At 46.1% G+C, this 20,887-nt stretch overlaps 1 protein-coding gene across 1 annotated transcript in view; it reads left to right on the forward strand.

The window, feature by feature from the left end:
• Positions 1-20,887, forward strand: part of LOC143349076 (uncharacterized) — a 179,089-nt gene that overhangs the window by 55,232 nt on the left and 102,970 nt on the right. The window contains exon 13 of the mRNA XM_076779997.1: positions 1,829-20,871. Coding sequence (XP_076636112.1) covers positions 1,829-20,871 — 19,043 coding nt within the window. The remainder of the gene's footprint in view (positions 1-1,828; positions 20,872-20,887) is intronic.

Below are 20,887 nucleotides of genomic sequence, written 5' to 3' on the forward strand. Positions count from 1 at the left end.
TTTCCAGAACGACTTGAAATTTTTTAATTTTTTTGAAAAATTTCGCCACCTTCACGAATTTTTTTCTCGAAAGTGCGTAGGATTTCGTAGATATGTCTATTCACCAAAAATGATTGTAAATAACCCTTTTAACCAAAAATAATTTTTCCAAAACGATTTGAAATTTTTGTTTTCCAACCCAAAATTTTACACCTTCTCGAATTTTTTTCTCGAAAGTGCGTAGGATTTCGTAGATATGTCTATTCATCAAAACTGATTGTAAATGCCCCCTGCAACCAAAAATAATTTTTCCAGAACGATTGGAAATTTTTTAATTTTTTTGAAAAAATCCACCTACTCAAATTTTTTTTTTCTCGAATGTGCGTAAGATTTCGGGTGTGTGTCTATTCACCAAAAATAATTGTAATTAACCTTCACAACCAAAAATAATTTTTCCAGGATAATTTGGAATTTTTTAATTTTTTCGAAAAATTTATCCACCTACTCGAATTTTTTTCTCGAAAATGCGTAGGATTTCGTAGATATGTCTATTCACCAAAACCGATTGCAATTGACCCTTGCAACTGAAAATAATTTTTCCAAAATGATTTGAAATTTTTTTGAAAATTTCACACCTTCTCGAATTTTTTTCTCGAAAGTGCGTAAAATTTCGTATATATATCTATTCACCAAAAATGATTGCAAATGCCCCCTTCAACCAAAAATAATTTTTCCAAAACGATTTGAAATTTTTTTTTTTCGACACAAAATTTCACATCTTTTCGAATTTTTTTTTAGAAAGAGGGTAGGATTTCGGGGGTGTGTCTATTCACCAAAAATGATTATAATTGATCCGTGTAACCAAAAATAATTTTTCCAGGACGATTTGAAATTTTTTAATTTTTTCGAAAAATTTCTTCACCTACTCGAATTTTTTTCTCGAAAGTGCGTAGGATTTCGTATATATATCTATTCACCAAAACCGATTGCAAATGACCCCTTTAACCAAAAATAATTTTTCCAAAACGATTTGAAATTTTTTTTTTTTCGACACAAAATTTCACATCTTTTCGAATTTTTTTTTAGAAAGAGGGTAGGATTTCGGGGGTGTGTCTATTCACCAAAAATAATTGTAATTAACCTTCACAACCAAAAATAATTTTTCCAGGATAATTTGAAATTTTTTAATTTTTTTGAAAATTTCACACCTACTCGAATTTTTTTCTCGAAAATGCGTAGGATTTCGTAGATATGTCTATTCACCAAAAATGATTGCAAATGCCCCCTTCAACCAAAAATAATTTTTCCAAAACGATTTGAAATTTTTTTTCCCCGTCGCAAAATTTCACACCTTCTCGAATTTTTTTCTCGAAAATGCGTAGGATTTCGTAGATATGTCTATTCACCAAAAATGATTGCAATTGCCCCCTTCAACCAAAAATAATTTTTCCAGAACAATTTGAAATTTTTTAATTTTTTCGAAAAATTTCTCCACCTACTCGAATTTTTTTCTCAAAAGTTCGAAGGAATTCGGGGTGTGTCTATTCACCAAAAATGATTGCAATTGACCCTTGCAACTTTAAATAATTTTTCCAAAACGATTTGAAAATTTTTTGAAAATTTCACACCTTCTCGAATTTTTTTCTCAAAAATGCATAGGATTTCATATACATATCTATTCACCAAAACCGATTGCAAATGCCCCCTTCAACCAAAAATAATTTTTCCAGAACAATTAGAAATTTTTTAATTTTGTCAACAAATTATATTTTTCCAATTTTTAAATTTCGGTCTATAATTACTCGACCACCCGGTAGAAGCAAATATTAAAACTGAAACGTTTCCATAGAGCACAACGTGATCGAGCTGCCGCCAATGAGATTCGTCAAGGAGACGTCCACCTCTGGTAACCTGCTGATGGAAGCAGTGGTGATAGACGTGTCCCCGGATTACTTCGTCAGCGCGGAGGACGGCGACGATCTGCGCACCGAGGCCGACTTCGAGGACGTCTCGATAATGGACGACATCACTCGGGTATTCTCCTCGCCCGAACAAGACTCTCGTAGTTCCCTGAAGAGGTCAGCCATGTACAGTCTGGACGATGACGAGAAGCCACCGGTCAGACCCCCCAGGAAGAAGTCTAGCTCCTCGTCGAAGAGCGAGGAGAAGAGTCTGAAGATGGAGTCTGAGAGCTTCCACAGCGCTCAGAAGGACGAGAGATCCTCCCCAATGTCGCCGATGTCTCCAGTCTCGTCGCTGAAGCAGGACGACAGCGACACGTTCGCAGACGCGTTGTCCTCCGCGAGGCTGTCCATGTCGGAGAACCAAGTGCACAAGCTGTACGAGGACGTTCAAGAGAGGAAACGCAGCCTGAGCGGTGAGAAGACGACCGGTTCGAGCATCGACGACGGGATTGGCGGGGACTCCTCGTTCGATTCCGTGACGGGAGCCCCGAAGAGGAAGAGGCATCGAAGGAAGAAGCACAAGAAAGAGAAGGGTAGCTCGGAGGAGTCGTCCATTGGCAGCGCCAAAACTGAGATGCACCAACGCATAGAGTCGATAAACAAAACTGAGGAACCATACATCGAGGATGTGGCGGAGAAATCGTCGGAGAAGTCGATATCTAAAAGCACCAAGGAAAGGCTCTTGGACAACACGAGGAACCTGAAGAGCCCCGTGCTGACTGTTCGAGACACTTTGGTGGACCTGGACAGCCTGAGCTCCAAGCTGACCGCTCAGAGCGAAGAGGAGTGCAAGACTATGATCACTGAGAACATTATTAAACCGATCCAAGCTCTCTGTGAAGAGGTGTCCTCCATAGAGTCGAGGGCTCTGAGGAGCGCTGGCGACCGATCGCTGCTTCAGACGGTTCGAGTCAGCTTGCTGGAGACCATCGGAGGCCCTACGGAGGAGCTCCTGCGCGGGATGGAACTGATAGAGCGCCAGGAAAGCGTCAAAGCGAGCAAGACGGACCTAATCGCCATCTTGGAGAGCCTCACGGACCCGGTCGACGAGATACTCGTGGGGGTCGCCAAAGTAGAGCACGAACTTACCGGCCGAGCGAAGGGGGAGAAACCGATCGTCCTGATCAGGATGATGTCCGCGGTCTCGAGGCTCGAGGAGCTGGTCAGGGACGTGTTCGCGACTGATGAGACAGCCTCGCGACTGGTTTCGAGCTTCGAGGAGATCCTCGCCACGCTGGACTTCTTCTTGAACGACATCTCGGTGGATCCAGCCAAGGGAACCATAGAGACTGTGGACACCGTGGTGGTCGAGTCCCTCTCGAAGTCTGTCGAGGACATGGCGAGGGCAGAGACCGTAGAGAACATGCTGCCCCCCACGCGCGAGCTGAAGGCGAAGTTGGACACCCTGAAGACCGCTCTGGAGACGTACAAGTCGAAAGGCATCCTGTCTGAGCATCGTACCAAGTTGATCGAGTCTCTGCAAGAGTCGGTGGGGCGAGCCGTGGAAGAGATTCGAGGGATGAAAGAGTCCAAACCGGACATTTTGCGGGAGGCGAGGCTGACTCTGGAGGAGACGCTGAAATCGTACGAGAATATCTCTGGGACTCTCGACCCTCGACTGTCCAGCATCTTCGATCGAGTCGACGAGATGTACCGCCGGCTGAGAACCTCCCAGAAGAAGGAAGTCTGCGTCGAGTCGTTGGCAAGCCTGGAAGGTCCCCTCTACTCCCTCCAGTGCGCTCTGAGCTCAGTTTCTATAGCGGAGACTTCGAAGACGGCGTTGCAGCTCTTGGAACCGTCCATCTCTCAGCTGAAATCGACCATCCTGAGCCTGGACGAGAGCTCCTTGCGACCTGTGCTGGAGACTTTGCGCAGCATCGAGAAGACTGTTAGGGGAACTGTGGATGAGTATGAGCAAGAGGAGCCTCAGAGCTTGATAGACAGGATCCTGGACCCTCTGATAGACGTCCAGTCGGCTCTGAGCTCCGCGCTGGAGGACGCAGAGGACGCTGACTCTGTCCCTCGAAAGCTGCTCGCGACCTCGGAGGTGACTGGTTGCCTCGTGGAGCTGAGACAGTGCGTGTCTGACGTCGCTCGAATAGCGATGACGCTCAGAGAGGACGAAACGTTGAACAGTTTGGTAGACTTGAAGGAGCCGTTGGTGGATTTGCAGCTGGCTCTGGCGTCCGAGGGACGAGTGGTCGTCGAGCTGCCAGTGATACGGAAAATATACCTCCCGGTGGAGAAAATGAAGGCGCTGGTGTCCAAAGTGCTCCGCCAGTGTCCATCGGAGGAAACGGAGGCGGTGAAGGACGTGTGGAGGACCTTGGAAGACATCGAGGACCAACTGCCGAAGACTGTGGTTCGTCTGGTGGCGATCGACGAGGCGCAGAAGCACTTCTTGGAGAGCCTGAACGTCGACCAGGACCTCAGCAACGTCCATTTTGCTCTGTCCTCGGCGCTCGAGCGGCACGAGAAGAGCTTCCCCTCGTACGCGTCGGACTTGACGAGCTGCGTCGAGGAGCTGAGGCAGAGCATCGGTTCCTCCGCAGTGGCCATCGCAAACTTGCGGAATCCAGAGGACCAGGAGATCGTGGACCAGGTCTGTCGGCTGAAGGAGACCCTGCTGAGCCTGCAGAGGATCCTGCTGACCCAGGAACACGAGCCTGAAGAGGAGCAGATCCTGAAGGACTTGATCAGCCCCATCGAGAGTCTCAAGTCTCTGGTGCAGAGCATCGTCGACAGCGGCGCTGCGGCGAACGCGACGCTTCCGGTGCTCGAGTTGCTGGAGGAAATAGAGAAGGACACGCCGCTGATCGCCAAGGAGGCCTCCAAGATGAAGGTCAGACGGGACACGAAGACAAAGAAGGAAACGAGGAGGCAAAGGCTGGCCTCGTTCGCTCTGGCGGATCGAATCAGTCGATCTCTAGACCCCATGAAGCACTGGCTCTCGACCACGTCCGAAGACAGCCTCAAAGACGAGGAGGAGTCCGGGCTGAGCTCCACCGTCGACGACTTGAAGAGAGACGTGAACAAACTCGCCATCGAGACCTCGTATTCCGAGCCCCCCAGCGACGAGAACCTGATAGAAGCCTTGGTGGACCTTCGAGAGCCGCTGACCAGGCTCAGGAACGCCATGTCGCTCTACCATGAACCGTCTGACCTCTCCACCTTGGAAGGTCTCGGTAGACCCATGAAGTATCTTCTGAAGACCATCATGGACGTTCTGAGAGATCACGCTGAGGAGGAGGAGCTGAGACCGATCATAGACATCGTCGAGGAGATCGAGAATCAAATACCCATCTCTATCAAAGAAGCTCTCTACAGGAAGGAGCTCAAGGAAGTGGTGAAATCGCTGTCCCTCGAGGAGAAGGAGCTCCTGGCCTCTCAGGAGACTGTCCAGGACGAGAGTATTCCTCGAGATGGGAAAGAGGAGACCACCGAGCAAACGACCGTCGAAGAGAGCTCGCAGAGGACCGACCAGATCACGCAAATAGAGGAACTGCAGAGGAAGAAAGGAAGAGCTAAGACCAAGGAAGACGCTATTGAGGTGGTCGTTTCTCTGGCAAGGACCCTAGAAACCGTAGAGATCGATGTCACTGGGATTCTGGAGGACTTCGAAGAGCCCACAGCTGGGAACACAATGCTGCCAACCTCGATACTAGCCAATTCACTCGAACAACTTGGAAGAACAGTCTCCTCTTTGCGTGTGACGATCACAGGTTATGGGAAGTCGGTGGACACTTACGAAGAGATGGTTTCTCGAGTCTCTTCTCAGCTGGGGAGCCTCCTGGAGCCCCTAACCAACCTGCAAGAAGCTCTTCTGGAGACGCACCAACACGGTGCTCGAGAGCTCTTGATCCTGAATCACCTAACGCAGCCGCTGAACGCGATCGAGAAGGAACTCAGCTCCGAGGCTGTTCTTCGCGTCATTGCCAACATCAAAGACAGGATTCCAGCGGTCGTGAAGGACATACATGCGAGGCAAGAGGTTCTGGGGTGTCTTCGTGAGATCTTCAAGCCTTTGGAGCAGATCCAAGAGCGCATGAGGATCATCCAAGCCCAGCCCGAGGACACTCTCGAAGCTGACGTGGCTAGGATCCTGGTGGACCCTCTGGACACTCTGTCCAACACGATCAACCTCGCTTCCCACGATCTCCAACTCCTGGATCGACGAAGAGCTACCATCGTGGAGGTTCGAACTCTCGTGGAACCGTTGGTGGAGTTCCTCAGCTGCCTGTCGGTGGTGCAGAGCAGTCGACGGAGCCTGGTTCCCGAGGCAGCGTTGCTGGACGAGAGGAGAAGCGTCATCTTGAGGGCGGTCGAAGGCCTCCAGAGACAAACTGGCGCCATTCTCGAGAGAATTTCGAACCTAGAGGGGGCGTCCATGTTCGAAGAACCGCTGGGTTCGCTGAGGAACGCGATCGTCTCTGTTCAGAAGCAGATTGGCAAAACGGACTACTCGCGTAGACCCAGCACAGGGGACCTAGCTTTTCACTATGAACTCTCGTCGTCGTTGGAGCACCTGAAGAGCAGCATCAAGCGTTTGGAAGAGAACTTGGACGGGACGGTGCACGAAACGATTTCGAAGTCGCTGGGCGCGTTGCAGAAGCAAATATCGCTCTCGCGAACGCACTTCATCGAAACGAACGACCAATCCGTGGACGAAGAGGCCATCGTCGAAGGTTTCCTCTATCCGACCAATCAGCTTCGGTCAGCGCTGAATTCGATCAAAGAGAAACTGGATCGAAAAGTAATAAGTAAGGTGTCGATTGAAACGGTGGCGCTTCTTCGGTCTCTGGCTGGATCCACCGCCCAATTGGCTTCCTCCTTCTCCGCGCGAAGGATGCACCTGATTCGCGAAGGCGCCTCGGAGGGCTCGTCGTTCGTGGAGACGCTATCCGCCGTTGTGGACGTTCTCCAGAGCGTCAAGGATTCCATTACGGAGATAGAGGAGATCGTAGGAGAGAAATCGGAAGGAATGATGAAGGATCTACCGATCACCATCACGCAGATCGAAACTATCGTTGATGAGGTCGTCGAAGTGTCCAAGGAAGAGATGGAGAGTCTGCTTATTATTGAAGAAATTCAGGGTAAAAGAGGGGATGGAAAGTCTATGGAGAAGGTGGAGGATGGTGTTGAAGAAATTGAGACAGGAATGTTTAAGGTAGAAGAGAATGGAAAAGTTTCGGAGACTCTGAAAGAAGAAATAGGAGAAACTGTAGAACGAGGAGAAAGTGTAATTTTGTCTGAAAGGTTGGAAGATTCAGGAAAGAAGAAAGTAGAAGGTCAATCTGAAAAAACGGATGAAGTGGAGCAAGAAGAGACAATTCAGACTCTGAAAGAAGAAATAAACGAAACTGTAGAACGAGGAGAAAGTGTAATTTTGTCTGAAAGGTTGGAAGATTCAGGATCGAAGAAAGTAGAAGGTCAATCTGAAAAAACGGACGAAGTGGAGCAAGAAGAGACAATTCAGACTCTGAAAGAAGAAATAAACAAAACTGTAGAACGAGGAGAAAGTGTAGTTTTGTCTGAAAGGTTGCAAGATTCAGGAAGGAAGAAAGAAGTAGAAGGTCAGTTTGGAAAGGCAGACGAAGTAATGAAGCAAGAAGAGACAATTCAGACTCTGAAAGAAGAAATAAACAAAACTGTAGAACGAGACGAAAGTGTAGTTTTGTCGGAAGATTCAGGAACGAAGAAAGAAGTAGAAGGTCAGTTTGGAAAGTCAGAAGAAGTAATGAAAAAAGAAGAAAAAATTGGGACTCTGAAAGAAGAAATAGGAAAAACAGTAGAACGAGAAGAAAGTGTAATTTCGTCTGAAATGTTGGAAGATTCAGAAAGAAAGAAAGAAGTAGAAGGTCAATTTGCAGAGGCAAAAGAAGTAATGAAGCAAGAAGAGAAAATTCAGACTCTGAAAGAAGAAATAGACAAAACAGTAGGACGAGAAGAAAGTGTAGTTTTGTCTGAAGATTCAGGAACAAAAACAGAAGTAGAAGGTCAGTCTGGAAAGTCAGACGAAGTAATGAAGAAAGAAGAGAAAATTCAGACTCTGAAAGAAGAAATAGACAAAACAGTAGGACGAGAAGAAAGTGTAGTTTTGTCTGAAGATTCAGAAACAAAGAAAGAAGTAGGAGCTCAATCTGAAAAGTCAGAAGAAGTAATGAAGCAAGAAGAGACAATTCAGACTCTGAAAGAAGAAATAAACCAAACTGTAGAACGAGAAAAAAGTGTAATTTTGTCTGAAAAGTCAGAAGATTCAGGAAGAAAGAAAGAAGTAACAACTCAATCTGAAAAAACAGACGAAGTAATGAAGCAAGAAGAAAAAATCGACACTCTGAAAGAAGAAACCGGAAAAATAGTAGAACGAGAAGAAAGTGTAATTTTGTCTGAAAAGTCAGAAGATTCAGGAAGAAAGAAAGAAGTAACAACTCAATCTGAAAAAACAGACGAAGTAATGAAGCAAGAAGAAAAAATCGACACTCTGAAAGAAGAAATAGAAAAAACAGAAGAACGAGAAGAAAGTGTAGTTTTGTCTGAAAGATCGAAAGATTCAGGAACAAAGGAAGAAGTAACAACTCAATCTGAAAAAACAGACGAAGTAATGAAGCAAGAAGTGAAAATCGACACTCTGAAAGAAGAAATACAAGAAACAGTTGAACGAAAAGAAAGTGTAATTTTGTCAGAAGATTCAGGAAGAAAGGAAGAAGTAGAAGCTCAATCTGGAAAGTCAGAAGAAGTAATGAAGAAAGAAGAGAAAATTCAGACTCTGAAAGAAGAAATAGAAGAAACAGTAAAACGAGAAGAAAGTGTAGCTTTGTCTGAAGATTCAGGAACAAAGAAAGAAGTAGAAGCTCAATCTGGAAAGTCAGAAGAAGTAATGAAGAAAGAAGAGAAAATTCAGACTCTGAAAGAAGAAATAGAAGAAACAGTTGAACGAAAAAACAGTGTACCTTTGTCTGAAGAATCAGGAACAAAGAAAGAAGTAAAAGCTCAGTCTGAAACAGACGAAGCAATGAAGCAAGAAGAGAAAATCGACACTCTGAAAGAAGAAACAATAAAACGAGAAGAAAGTGTAGCTTTGTCTGAAGATTCAGGAACAAAGAAAGAAGTAAAAGCTCAGTCAGAAACAGACGAAGTAATGAAGCAAGAAGAGAAAATCGACACTCTGAAAGAAGAAACAATAAAACGAGAAGAAAGTGTAGCTTTGTCTGAAGATTCAGGAACAAAGAAAGAAGTAAAAGCTCAGTCTGAAACAGACGAAGTAATGAAGCAAGAAGAGAAAATCGACACTCTGAAAGAAGAAACAGTAAAACGAGAAGAAAGTGTAGCTTTGTCTGAAGATTCAGGAACAAAGAAAGAAGTAAAAGCTCAGTCTGAAACACACGAAGTAATGAAGCAACAAGAAAAAATCGACACTCTGAAAGAAGAAATAGAACGAGAAGAAACAGTAAAAGTTTCATCAGAAAGAGAAGAAGAAACTATAGAAAAAGAGCCATCCAAAGGAACGAGTCAAACTGAAATCTCTAAGAAGACAGAATCGTTAAAAGAAGAAGAAAGTGACAATCTTGAAGAACTATTAACACAACAAAAGAAAGTGTTGGAGCAAGAATCAAAGAGAAGAGAAGAAGAAGAGTCAGCAAAACGCAGAAAAATGGAAGAAGAAAGAAGTAAAGAGCTCAAAATTAGGAAAATAGTCTCCTCCGTTGATACGATACAACAGCCCCTCAAAGAGTTAACCAATCTGATGTATCTGGCCCTGGAGCAGCCTCTGGCCTCCAAATCCGAAGAAGAGAAACGAAAACTTCGCGAAGTGACTGCCCTGATACAAATACTTAACGACTTGAGAGCCACCAGTGCGTCGATTCGGAACGCTGTGCAGCCTTCGTCGATCCCAGAACTTGAAGAGCAATTCCTCCGCGTGATAGACACCTTGATAAACATCGAACAGGCTACGGAAATGCTTCTGTCTTTGACTCAAAAGGAACTGACTCCATCGCAGAAGGAAAACGTAATGGTTTCTGTGCAAATTCTGTTAGCGCCTTTGGAAATGCTGCAACATGATTTCTTCGTCGTTCAAAGGTCCGCTGAGGCCACCACTGAGTTCTATTTGCTCTCAGAGAACATGCTTCACTTCACTCAAACGATATCCGAGCTCATAAGCGTGATACGCAGAACAGCGGAGCTGAAGCAAATGAGGATGGCTGAAGAGATGAAGGTCAAGACGAAGGAAGAAAGTCAGGACATCGAAGAAACCACAGCGAAGCCTCTGGAGGAACTCATAGAAGCTATAATGGTGTCTCAAGAGCACGTGAAGAGGGATGACGCGTCTCCTTTCGGCTCGATCTCGCCTGCTGAGCTGACAGAGCAACAGAAATTGATCAACGAAGAGGAGATCAAGCTGCAAACGAACCTGGTGGAGAAGATGGTGAGCCCCATTCAGAATCTGCGGGAGCTGGTCGCGAAGATCGAGCTGCAGGAAGTGGAGGAGACCGAGGCGGTGGATCTGCCAACGAGGAAGACAGCTGCTGTCATCCTGAACACCATCATCCACCCTCTGGAGGAACTGGAGCAGTCGTTGAACATCTCAGCCGAGCAGCAAGTTGACGAAACTCGAGAAATACTTGAGGAGACCAGCAGGAACATTTCGCCATTGCAGTCGCTGCCAGTGAGAACTATTCTGGAGGAATTGAGGAGGTCCATTGCCACTATTCAGGAAGAGGTGATACTCGAAGCGATAGAGAAGACGCCACAGTCGCAGGCTAGAGCGTTGATCGCGAAAGAGGTACAAAAGTCGCTGGAAGACCTCAAGTTCTCGGTCGGAGCCATGCAGAAGATCGCTGCCCTGGAGACTGAGCGTGCAGAGGAGCTTTCTGACGCGGAGAGGACCTCGGTGATTGAGACGTTTGTCAAATCGGTGAACGAACTGGGAGCTAAATGCTTCGCCATTGCCAGCCCCCCGCCAGAGATTGAAATGGGACCAGCCTCGATTCATAAACAACAATTCGAAGAGGTGATTCAAATACTGCATGCTACAACGTCAGAAATTGCAATGCAGGAGGCTGAGGATAGTCAAGCATCTGACCAAACAGCTAAAGACCTGGTTGAGACTTTGAAGCCTCTAGTCCATCCTCTGGAAGAGCTTCAACAATTGTTGTCCTCAACGGTTCAAGCAGCCAGCGAAGCAAGTGAAGAGACGAAAGTATCCAGCCCATCGGAAGAAAAATTGACTCTCACTCCTGTTTTAGAGAAATTGCAGAAGTCAATTGCAGTAATCGAAGAGCAGGTAGCTTTGCAACCAAGGAAGGCTGAGGTCTCCAGTGTGAAAGCTGAAGCTTCTGTAGCTCAAGCAATTGACCACCCATTAGAGGAATTGAAATCTTCGATAGCAACTTTGCAAAGATTAGAAACAGAGGAAGTAGCTAGCACAGAGAAGACCATAGCCTTGAAAGCTGTTGCTAAGTCTGTGGAAGAAATAGGAAAAGTGTGCTCAGCAATAACAACTCAACAGAAGGTTGAAGTGAGTGTTGCTCCTCGAGCTCAAGTTGCTGAGCTCAAGGAAGTGCTTGAAATAATTTCCAGTCCAATTCAAGTCTTACGTGAGACAGTATCAGAGATTGAACAACAGGGTACTGAAGAAGCTAGAGTTTTAGACTCTACAGCTCAAAATGTGGTTGAAACTTTGAAGCCTCTTGTCCATCCTCTGGAAGAACTTCAACAATTATTGTACACAACAGTTGAGCAAATCAGTGAAGCCAAGATAGAAACAACTGATGAAATGAAAGCTTCTGTTCTGTCCAAAGAAAAATTGACTCTCACACCAATCCTAGAAAAACTGCAAACATCAATTGCAGTAATGGAGGGACAGGTGTCTTTGCAACTGAAGAAAGCAGAAACGTCAAGTGCAGAAGCTGAACCAGTCTTTGCTGACGCTATTGAAGGTCCACTAGCTGAGTTAAAATCTTCAATAGCAACTTTGCAAAGATTAGAAACAGAGGAAGTAGCTAGCTCAGAGAAGACTATAGCCTTGAAAGCTGTTGCTAAGTCTGTGGAAGAAATAGGAAAAGTGTGCTCAGCAATAGCAACTCAACAGAAGGTTGAAGTGAGTGTTGCTCCTCGAGCTCAAGTTGCTGAGCTCAGGGAAGTGCTTGAAACAATTTCCAGTCCAATTCAAGTCTTACGTGAGACAGTATCAGAGATTGAACAACAGGGAACTGAAGAAGCTAGAGTTTTAGACTCTACAGCTCAAAATGTGGTTGAAACTTTGAAGCCTCTAGTCCATCCTCTGGAAGAGCTTCAACAATTATTGTCCTCAACGGTTCAAGCAGCCAGCGAAGCAAGTGAAGAGATGAAAGTATCCAGCCCATCGGAAGAAAAATTGACTCTTACTCCTGTTTTAGAGAAATTGCAGAAGTCAATTGCAGTGATCGAAGAGCAGGTAGCTTTGCAACCAAGGAAGGCTGAGGTCTCCAGTGTGAAAGCTGAAGCTTCTGTAGCTCAAGCAATTGACCACCCATTAGAGGAATTGAAATCTTCGATAGCAACTTTGCAAAGATTAGAAACAGAGGAAGTAGCTAGCTCAGAGAAGACCATAGCCTTGAAAGCTGTTGCTAAGTCTGTGGAAGAAATAGGAAAAGTGTGCTCAGCAATAGCAACTCAACAGAAGGTTGAAGTGAGTGTTGCTCCTCGAGCTCAAGTTGCTGAGCTCAAGGAAGTGCTTGAAACAATTTCCAGTCCAATTCAAGTCTTACGTGAGACAGTATCAGAGATTGAACAACAGGGTACTCAAGAAGCTAGAGTTTTAGACTCTACAGCTCAAAATGTGGTTGAAACTTTGAAGCCTCTTGTCCATCCTCTGGAAGAGCTTCAACAATTATTGTACACAACAGTTGAGCAAATCAGTGAAGCCAAGATAGAAACAACTGAAGAAATGAAAGCTTCTGTTCTGTCCAAAGAAAAATTGACTCTCACACCAATCCTAGAAAAACTGCAAACATCAATTGCAGTAATCGAGGGACAGGTGACTTTGCAACTGAAGAAAGCAGAAACGTCAAGTGCAGAAGCTGAACCAGTCTTTGCTGACGCTATTGAAGGTCCACTAGCTGAGTTAAAATCTTCAATAGCAACTTTGCAAAGATTAGAAACAGAGGAAGTAGCTAGCACAGAGAAGACCATAGCCTTGAAAGCTGTTGCTAAGTCTGTGGAAGAAATAGGAAAAGTGTGCTCAGCAATAGCAACTCAACAGAAGGTTGAAGTGAGTGTTGCTCCTCGAGCTCAAGTTGCTGAGCTCAAGGAAGTGCTTGAAACAATTTCCAGTCCAATTCAAGTCTTACGTGAGACAGTATCAGAGATTGAACAACAGGGAACTGAAGAAGCTAAAGTTTTAGACTCTACAGCTCAAAATGTGGTTGAAACTTTGAAGCCTCTAGTCCATCCTCTGGAAGAGCTTCAACAATTATTGTCCTCAACGGTTCAAGCAGCCAGCGAAGCAAGTGAAGAGATGAAAGTATCCAGCCCATCGGAAGAAAAATTGACTCTAACTCCTGTTTTAGAGAAATTGCAGAAGTCAATTGCAGTGATCGAAGAGCAGGTAGCTTTGCAACCAAGGAAGGCTGAGGTCTCCAGTGTGAAAGCTGAAGCTTCTGTAGCTCAAGCAATTGACCACCCATTAGAGGAATTGAAATCTTCGATAGCAACTTTGCAAAGATTAGAAACAGAGGAAGTAGCTAGCAAAGAGAAGACCATAGCCTTGAAAGCTGTTGCTAAGTCTGTGGAAGAAATAGGAAAAGTGTGCTCAGCAATAGCAACTCAACAGAAGGTTGAAGTGAGTGTTGCTCCTCAAGCTCAAGTTGCTGAGCTCAAGGAAGTGCTTGAAACAATTTCCAGTCCAATTCAAGTCTTACGTGAGACAATATCAGAGATTGAACAACAGGGAACTGAAGAAGCTGGAGTTTTAGACTCTACAGCTCAAAATGTGGTTGAAACTTTGAAGCCTCTTGTCCATCCTCTGGAAGAGCTTCAACAATTATTGTACACAACAGTTGAGCAAATCAGTGAAGCCAAGATAGAAACAACTGAAGAAATGAAAGCTTCTGTTCTGTCCAAAGAAAAATTGACTCTCACACCAATCCTAGAAAAACTGCAAACATCAATTGCAGTAATGGAGGGACAGGTGTCGTTGCAACTGAAGAAAGCAGAAACGTCAAGTGCAGAAGCTGAACCAGTCTTTGCTGACGCTATTGAAGGTCCACTAGCTGAGTTAAAATCTTCAATAGCAACTTTGCAAAGATTAGAAACAGAGGAAGTAGCTAGCACAGAGAAGACCATAGCCTTGAAAGCTGTTGCTAAGTCTGTGGAAGAAATAGGAAAAGTGTGCTCAGCAATAGCAACTCAACAGAAGGTTGAAGTGAGTGTTGCTCCTCAAGCTCAAGTTGCTGAGCTCAAGGAAGTTCTTGAAACAATTTCCAGTCCAATTCAAGTCTTACGTGAGACAGTATCAGAGATTGAACAACAGGGAACTGAAGAAGCTAAAGTTTTAGACTCTACAGCTCAAAATGTGGTTGAAACTTTGAAGCCTCTAGTCCATCCTCTGGAAGAGCTTCAACAATTATTGTCCTCAACGGTTCAAGCAGCCAGCGAAGCAAGTGAAGAGATGAAAGTATCCAGCCCATCGGAAGAACAATTGACTCTCACTCCTGTTTTAGAAAAATTGCAGAAGTCAATTGCAGTGATCGAAGAGCAGGTAGCTTTGCAACCAAGGAAGGCTGAGGTCTCCAGTGTGAAAGCTGAAGCTTCTGTAGCTCAAGCAATTGACCACCCATTAGAAGAATTGAAATCTTCGATAGCAACTTTGCAAAGATTAGAAACAGAGGAAGTAGCTAGCTCAGAGAAGACCATAGCCTTGAAAGCTGTTGCTAAGTCTGTGGAAGAAATAGGAAAAGTGTGCTCAGCAATAGCAACTCAACAGAAGGTTGAAGTGAGTGTTGCTCCTCGAGCTCAAGTTGCTGAGCTCAAGGAAGTGCTTGAAACAATTTCCAGTCCAATTCAAGTCTTACGTGAGACAGTATCAGAGATTGAACAACAGGGAACTGAAGAAGCTAGAGTTTTAGACTCTACAGCTCAAAATGTGGTTGAAACTTTGAAGCCTCTAGTCCATCCTCTGGAAGAGCTTCAACAATTATTGTCCTCAACGGTTCAAGCAGCCAGCGAAGCAAGTGAAGAGATGAAAGTATCCAGCCCATCGGAAGAACAATTGACTCTTACTCCTGTTTTAGAGAAATTGCAGAAGTCAATTGCAGTGATCGAAGAGCAGGTAGCTTTGCAACCAAGGAAGGCTGAGGTCTCCAGTGTGAAAGCTGAAGCTTCTGTAGCTCAAGCAATTGACCACCCATTAGAGGAATTGAAATCTTCGATAGCAACTTTGCAAAGATTAGAAACAGAGGAAGTAGCTAGCACAGAGAAGACCATAGCCTTGAAAGCTGTTGCTAAGTCTGTGGAAGAAATAGGAAAAGTGTGCTCAGCAATAGCAACTCAACAGAAGGTTGAAGTGAGTGTTGCTCCTCGAGCTCAAGTTGCTGAGCTCAGGGAAGTGCTTGAAACAATTTCCAGTCCAATTCAAGTCTTACGTGAGACAGTATCAGAGATTGAACAACAGGGAACTGAAGAAGCTAGAGTTTTAGACTCTACAGCTCAAAATGTGGTTGAAACTTTGAAGCCTCTAGTCCATCCTCTGGAAGAGCTTCAACAATTATTGTACACAACAGTTGAGCAAATCAGTGAAGCCAAGATAGAAACCACTGAAGAAATGAAAGCTTCTGTTCTGTCCAAAGAAAAATTGACTCTCACACCAATCCTAGAAAAACTGCAAACATCAATTGCAGTAATGGAGGGACAGGTGTCTTTGCAACTGAAGAAAGCAGAAACGTCAAGTGCAGAAGCTGAACCAGTCTTTGCTGACGCTATTGAAGGTCCACTAGCTGAGTTAAAATCTTCAGTAGCAACTTTGCAAAGATTAGAAACAGAGGAAGTAGCTAGCTCAGAGAAGACCATAGCCTTGAAAGCTGTTGCTAAGTCTGTGGAAGAAATAGGAAAAGTGTGCTCAGCAATAGCGACTCAACAGAAGGTTGAAGTGAGTGTTGCTCCTCAAGCTCAAGTTGCTGAGCTCAAGGAAGTGCTTGAAACAATTTCCAGTCCAATTCAAGTCTTACGCGAGACAGTATCAGAGATTGAACAACAGGGAACTGAAGAAGCTAAAGTTTTAGACTCTACAGCTCAAAATGTGGTTGAAACTTTGAAGCCTCTAGTCCATCCTCTGGAAGAGCTTCAACAATTATTGTCCTCAACTGTTCAAGCAGCCAGCGAAGCAAGTGAAGAGATGAAAGTATCCAGCCCATCGGAAGAAAAATTGACTCTTACTCCTGTTTTAGAGAAATTGCAGAAGTCAATTGCAGTGATCGAAGAGCAGGTAGCTTTGCAACCAAGGAAGGCTGAGGTCTCCAGTGTGAAAGCTGAAGCTTCTGTAGCTGAAGCAATTGACCACCCATTAGAAGAATTGAAATCTTCGATAGCAACTTTGCAAAGATTAGAAACAGAGGAAGTAGCTAGCTCAGAGAAGACCATAGCCTTGAAAGCTGTTGCTAAGTCTGTGGAAGAAATAGGAAAAGTGTGCTCAGCAATAGCAACTCAACAGAAGGTTGAAGTGAGTGTTGCTCCTCGAGCTCAAGTTGCTGAGCTCAAGGAAGTGCTTGAAATAATTTCCAGTCCAGTTCAAATATTACGCGAGACTGTGTCTAAAATCGAAGACCAAACAATGCAAGAAGCTGAAAGTTTAGGTTCCCCTGAAGCAATGGAAATTACAACTATACTAAACACCTTGGTTCAGCCTCTGGAACAATTAGAAAGATCTTTATCTGTGGCTGTTGAGCAAACCAGCACTGATAAAGAAGAATCCTTCGCTGACATGAAAGACGTTCAAGCTTTTGCGAAACTGAACGTCGAGCCTATTCTTCAGGAATTGCAAAAATCGGTGGCAGTGATTCGAGAACAAGTGTCCCTGGAACCAACGAGTGAAAAATCAAGCTCCAAAGTGGAAGGTTCTGTAGCAAACGCCTTGGAGGAGCCATTAGAGCAGCTGAAGTCCTCGATAGCAGCTGTCCAGGAAGTAATGTGTGTCGAATCCGCTGAAATCAGGGACAAACCTGATTCAGAAAAGGTCTCCATCCTAAAAGCGTTTGCAAAGTCCGTGGAAGAAGTTGGTGAACGATGTTTGATGGTAGCTACTCAACAGAAGGCTGAGACGAAGGTTCAAGAGGATGAACTTGACGCTGAGGTTCTGAAGACTATAGTTGCACCTGTTCAGGCGTTGTGCAAAACTATTATGAAAACTCAAGAAGAACTAAAACTGACTCAGCTGATACATCCTCTAGAAGAATTGGAGAGATCTTTGGCAACTGCTGGGGAAGTAAAAGTCCTGCAGCCAGTTTTGGAAGAACTTAAAGAAACCATCATCACTGTCCAGGAGCAATTAGCCTCAGGGAACGTCAAATCGGAAGCTATTCAGATGATTCTGGAAGCATTCGAGCAGTCAAAGTCAGCAGTCAAAGCAGTTACACCTGTCTACCAAACTGAAGAAACGAAGGCTGAGAAGATCTCAGCGTTGAAGGCTTTTGCAAGATCGATGGAGCTGTTGGAAGAACGTTGTTCAGCCTTGGAAGAAGCTGGAAGAGACCTGTTTGATCAGAAGAAACCAACCGAAGACTTTGCAAGATCGATAAATGAGCTGCAAGCAACCATTCTAGAAATGCCAGTTTTCTCCAGTATGGTGCAACCGTTGCACCAGTTGGAGGAGACGTTCCTGTCAGCTGAGCAGGCTTCCTCGACCTGTCCAACGTTGCAGAAGCTACCGATCAAGTCCGCGTTGCAAGAACTCAACGACCAAGTGACAAGGATTCAGGAGCACCTAGGTTTGGCTAAACAAACAGTGAGTTTGACGGGGAGCACTGAGGATCTGAATGCTGTGAAGAACGTTGAAAGGTCCCTAGGTGATCTGCGGACGTCTCTAGCAGTGGTGCAGCAACTGACAGCGATAGAAGCGCCTGGACAGCAAGTGGTGGACATCGAGAACGCGTCCGCGTTGCAAGCCTTTGGCAAAGCCATAGACGAGTTCAAGAAGCACTGCTCCGTCATCGTCTCCAACCCCAAAGCGGTTGCAGCGATCGCTGGCGAGTCAGACGCCATCGTCATCCCCAGAGAACTCTTGCAGGGAGCGATCTCCACGATAGAGGAGTTCAAGCTTCAGGAAACAGAGGTTCTCGAGACAGCTGGGAGGCGGAGTCCCGTGAGTCCCATACTGACAGTGCTGATGCCGCCTCTGGAGCAGCTGGAGCGATCTCTGGTCGCAGCGGTGCAGGGCGGTGAGCACGTGATCGAGGAGCACCTGGACCAGAACCTGGTGTCTTTCGAGAGGAACAATCTGAGACCCATCCTAGAGGAGTTCCAGAGATCGATCGCCACGATCCACGAGCACACGATGCTCGATGAAGGTGTGCAGAGCCTGTCAGAGGCAACGGACGCCTCTCAGCTGAGGACAGTGGCGCAGACGCTGGCGGACCTGAGGACCTCCGTGGCGGCTGTCCAGCAGATCGTCGAGAGCCCAGCCCAGGTCGCCAAGCTCCAACCTGACGTGTCCGCGTTCGAGACGTTCGCGAAGTCGCTTCAGGACTTGGTGGAGCGCCTGGCGACCATCGATCATCAGCAAGTAGCGATGGAGCCAGCGGCTGACACCATCTCCGAGGACGCCTCGTCGCTGAGAACCTGGGCAGACGTCCTGGACGAGCCAAACGTGAGGATTACTGAGCCTTTGATAGTCGACCAGGGCACCATAGAGTCGCCCACTGAACTCGCTGTGTCCATTTCTGAGGAAGAAGCTCAGATGTTGAGGGGATTGGCCAAGCCTCTCAGCGAGCTGCGCGAGTGCTTGGCTCTGGTCGTCGAGGAGCGAAGAACCATGGACGCAAATGAGGTGGCGGTCGCGTTGTCCGAGAGGGAGGACCTCTCCATGCTGAGAGCAATGGCTGAACCGCTGCTGGAGCTGAAGAACGCAGCTGCGTCCGTCATTCTCGAGCAAACCGCCTTCGAGTCCGCCAAGGAGAGGACGTTTGGCGCCGAGGAGAAGGTCGAGACCTCCTTGAACCCGTTAATCGAGTCTCTGGAGGAACTCTGCAGGTCCATCGCGCTGATCCAGGACCACATGGTCGTCGAATCCGCGGAGGACCGACCGACTGACCAGGTCTCCTTGCTGACAGCTCTCGCGGAACCCTTGGTGACGCTTCAGAGGAGCATCTCTGTTCTCGAGGAGCGAGTCATGTCTCCAGATGTTGAACCACTGCCTGAAGAGTCGACCAATTGGATCACGGAATGCTTGGCGATCCCGTTGCAGGAAATTGAGACGTCCATCGCGGAGATTCGCGAATGCGTCGTGATGGAGGCTGCAGCTGAGGAGCTGAGGATCGACACGCCGGACTGGTCGGTGATCGAGAAACTGGTGGAGCCAGTGCAGCTCATAAAGTCGACCATCGCTCGCATGGAGCAAGCAACAGTCAGAACTTTGCTGCAGCCTCTTGCAGACGTGCACGAGAGCTTCCTGGCGCTCAAAGACAAGACAGACTTGAGCATAGACGAGGAGGAAGCTAGCATCGACGCCATTGTGGACTCCTTGTCGAATCTCGAGAAGTGTATAACCGGTATCGCTGACGGGGCAAGTTCCAGCTCGGATGCAGCTATCGACGCGTTAGCCGAGCCTCTGATGCAGCTGAAAGAGTCCATTATGACCGTGGAAGAATCCTCCACCGTGTATTTGGAGAACCTGGAGCTGCCTCTGAGGAATCTGCAGTCTACTTTGGAGAGTATCGCTGGTCAACGTGGACAGGAATCTACTGTACCGACGGAGGAAGTTCTCAGACTCTCGACAAGGGTTCTGGGCTCTATCAGAGAAATAAATGATTCCATCGAGTCTGTTGACCGCAAGATAGGCAGCTACAGAGACCTGTTGGGTGTCGAGATTCAAATTGAAAACGAAGCTTTGAAAACACTGACGTCACCGCTGAGGGGACTCGAGCGAGAAATTGGGTTTTTAGTGGAAAATGGCATGTTCGAGGGATCGATGAATTCTCTAGGGAGACTACGACGGGCTATCGCTACCATTTGTCACCAATCGGATGACAAACCGTCCGCGGAGCCAGCGTATTCAAACACTGTTGACATGGTGTGTGTACTGAGAAGATTGCTGCCTAGTTTGCACGAATTGGAAGCGTCTGTTGAGACAGTCGAGGCACTGTGGAGCAAGAATCTTAGTGGAGAAGGATTGCAGCGGTTGGAAAAGCCTGTGTTGAATTTGATGAATGTGATCAACGTGTTACGTGATGAGATATCGAGGATGGATGTGGTGTGGATAATGGACGAAGATAGGAGGATGAAGGATGAGAAAGTTAGGAAGGAAGAAGAGGAAAGGTCGAAGAAGGAAGAAGAAGAAGCTGAGAAGCTGAAAGAAGAAGAAGAAGAAGAGAAACGCAAAAAAGAGGCTAAGAAGCTGAAGCTGGAAGAGGATGAGCGTAAGAAAAGGGAGGAAGAAGAAGAAGCTAAAAAACTGAAAGAAGAAGAAGACCGAAAGGAGAAGGAGGAGCAAGAGCGCAAGAAGAAGGAGGAAACGCTTAAACAGGAGGAGGAGTTACGTAGAAAGGAGGATGAGGCTAGGAAACTGAAAGAAGAAGAGGATCGAAGACAGAAAGAGGAAGCTGAGAAGCTGAAAGCAGAGGAGGAGCGCAAGAAGAAAGAAGAAGAGGCTAGGAAACTGAAAGAAGAAGAAGAACAAAGGCAAAAAGAGGAGTCTGAGAAGCTAAAAGCAGAGGAGGAGCGCAAGAAGAAGGAAGAAGAAGTCAAACTGGAAGAAG

Source organism: Colletes latitarsis, chromosome 12 (genome assembly GCF_051014445.1).
Source record: "Colletes latitarsis isolate SP2378_abdomen chromosome 12, iyColLati1, whole genome shotgun sequence".
NCBI lineage: Eukaryota > Metazoa > Arthropoda > Insecta > Hymenoptera > Colletidae > Colletes > Colletes latitarsis.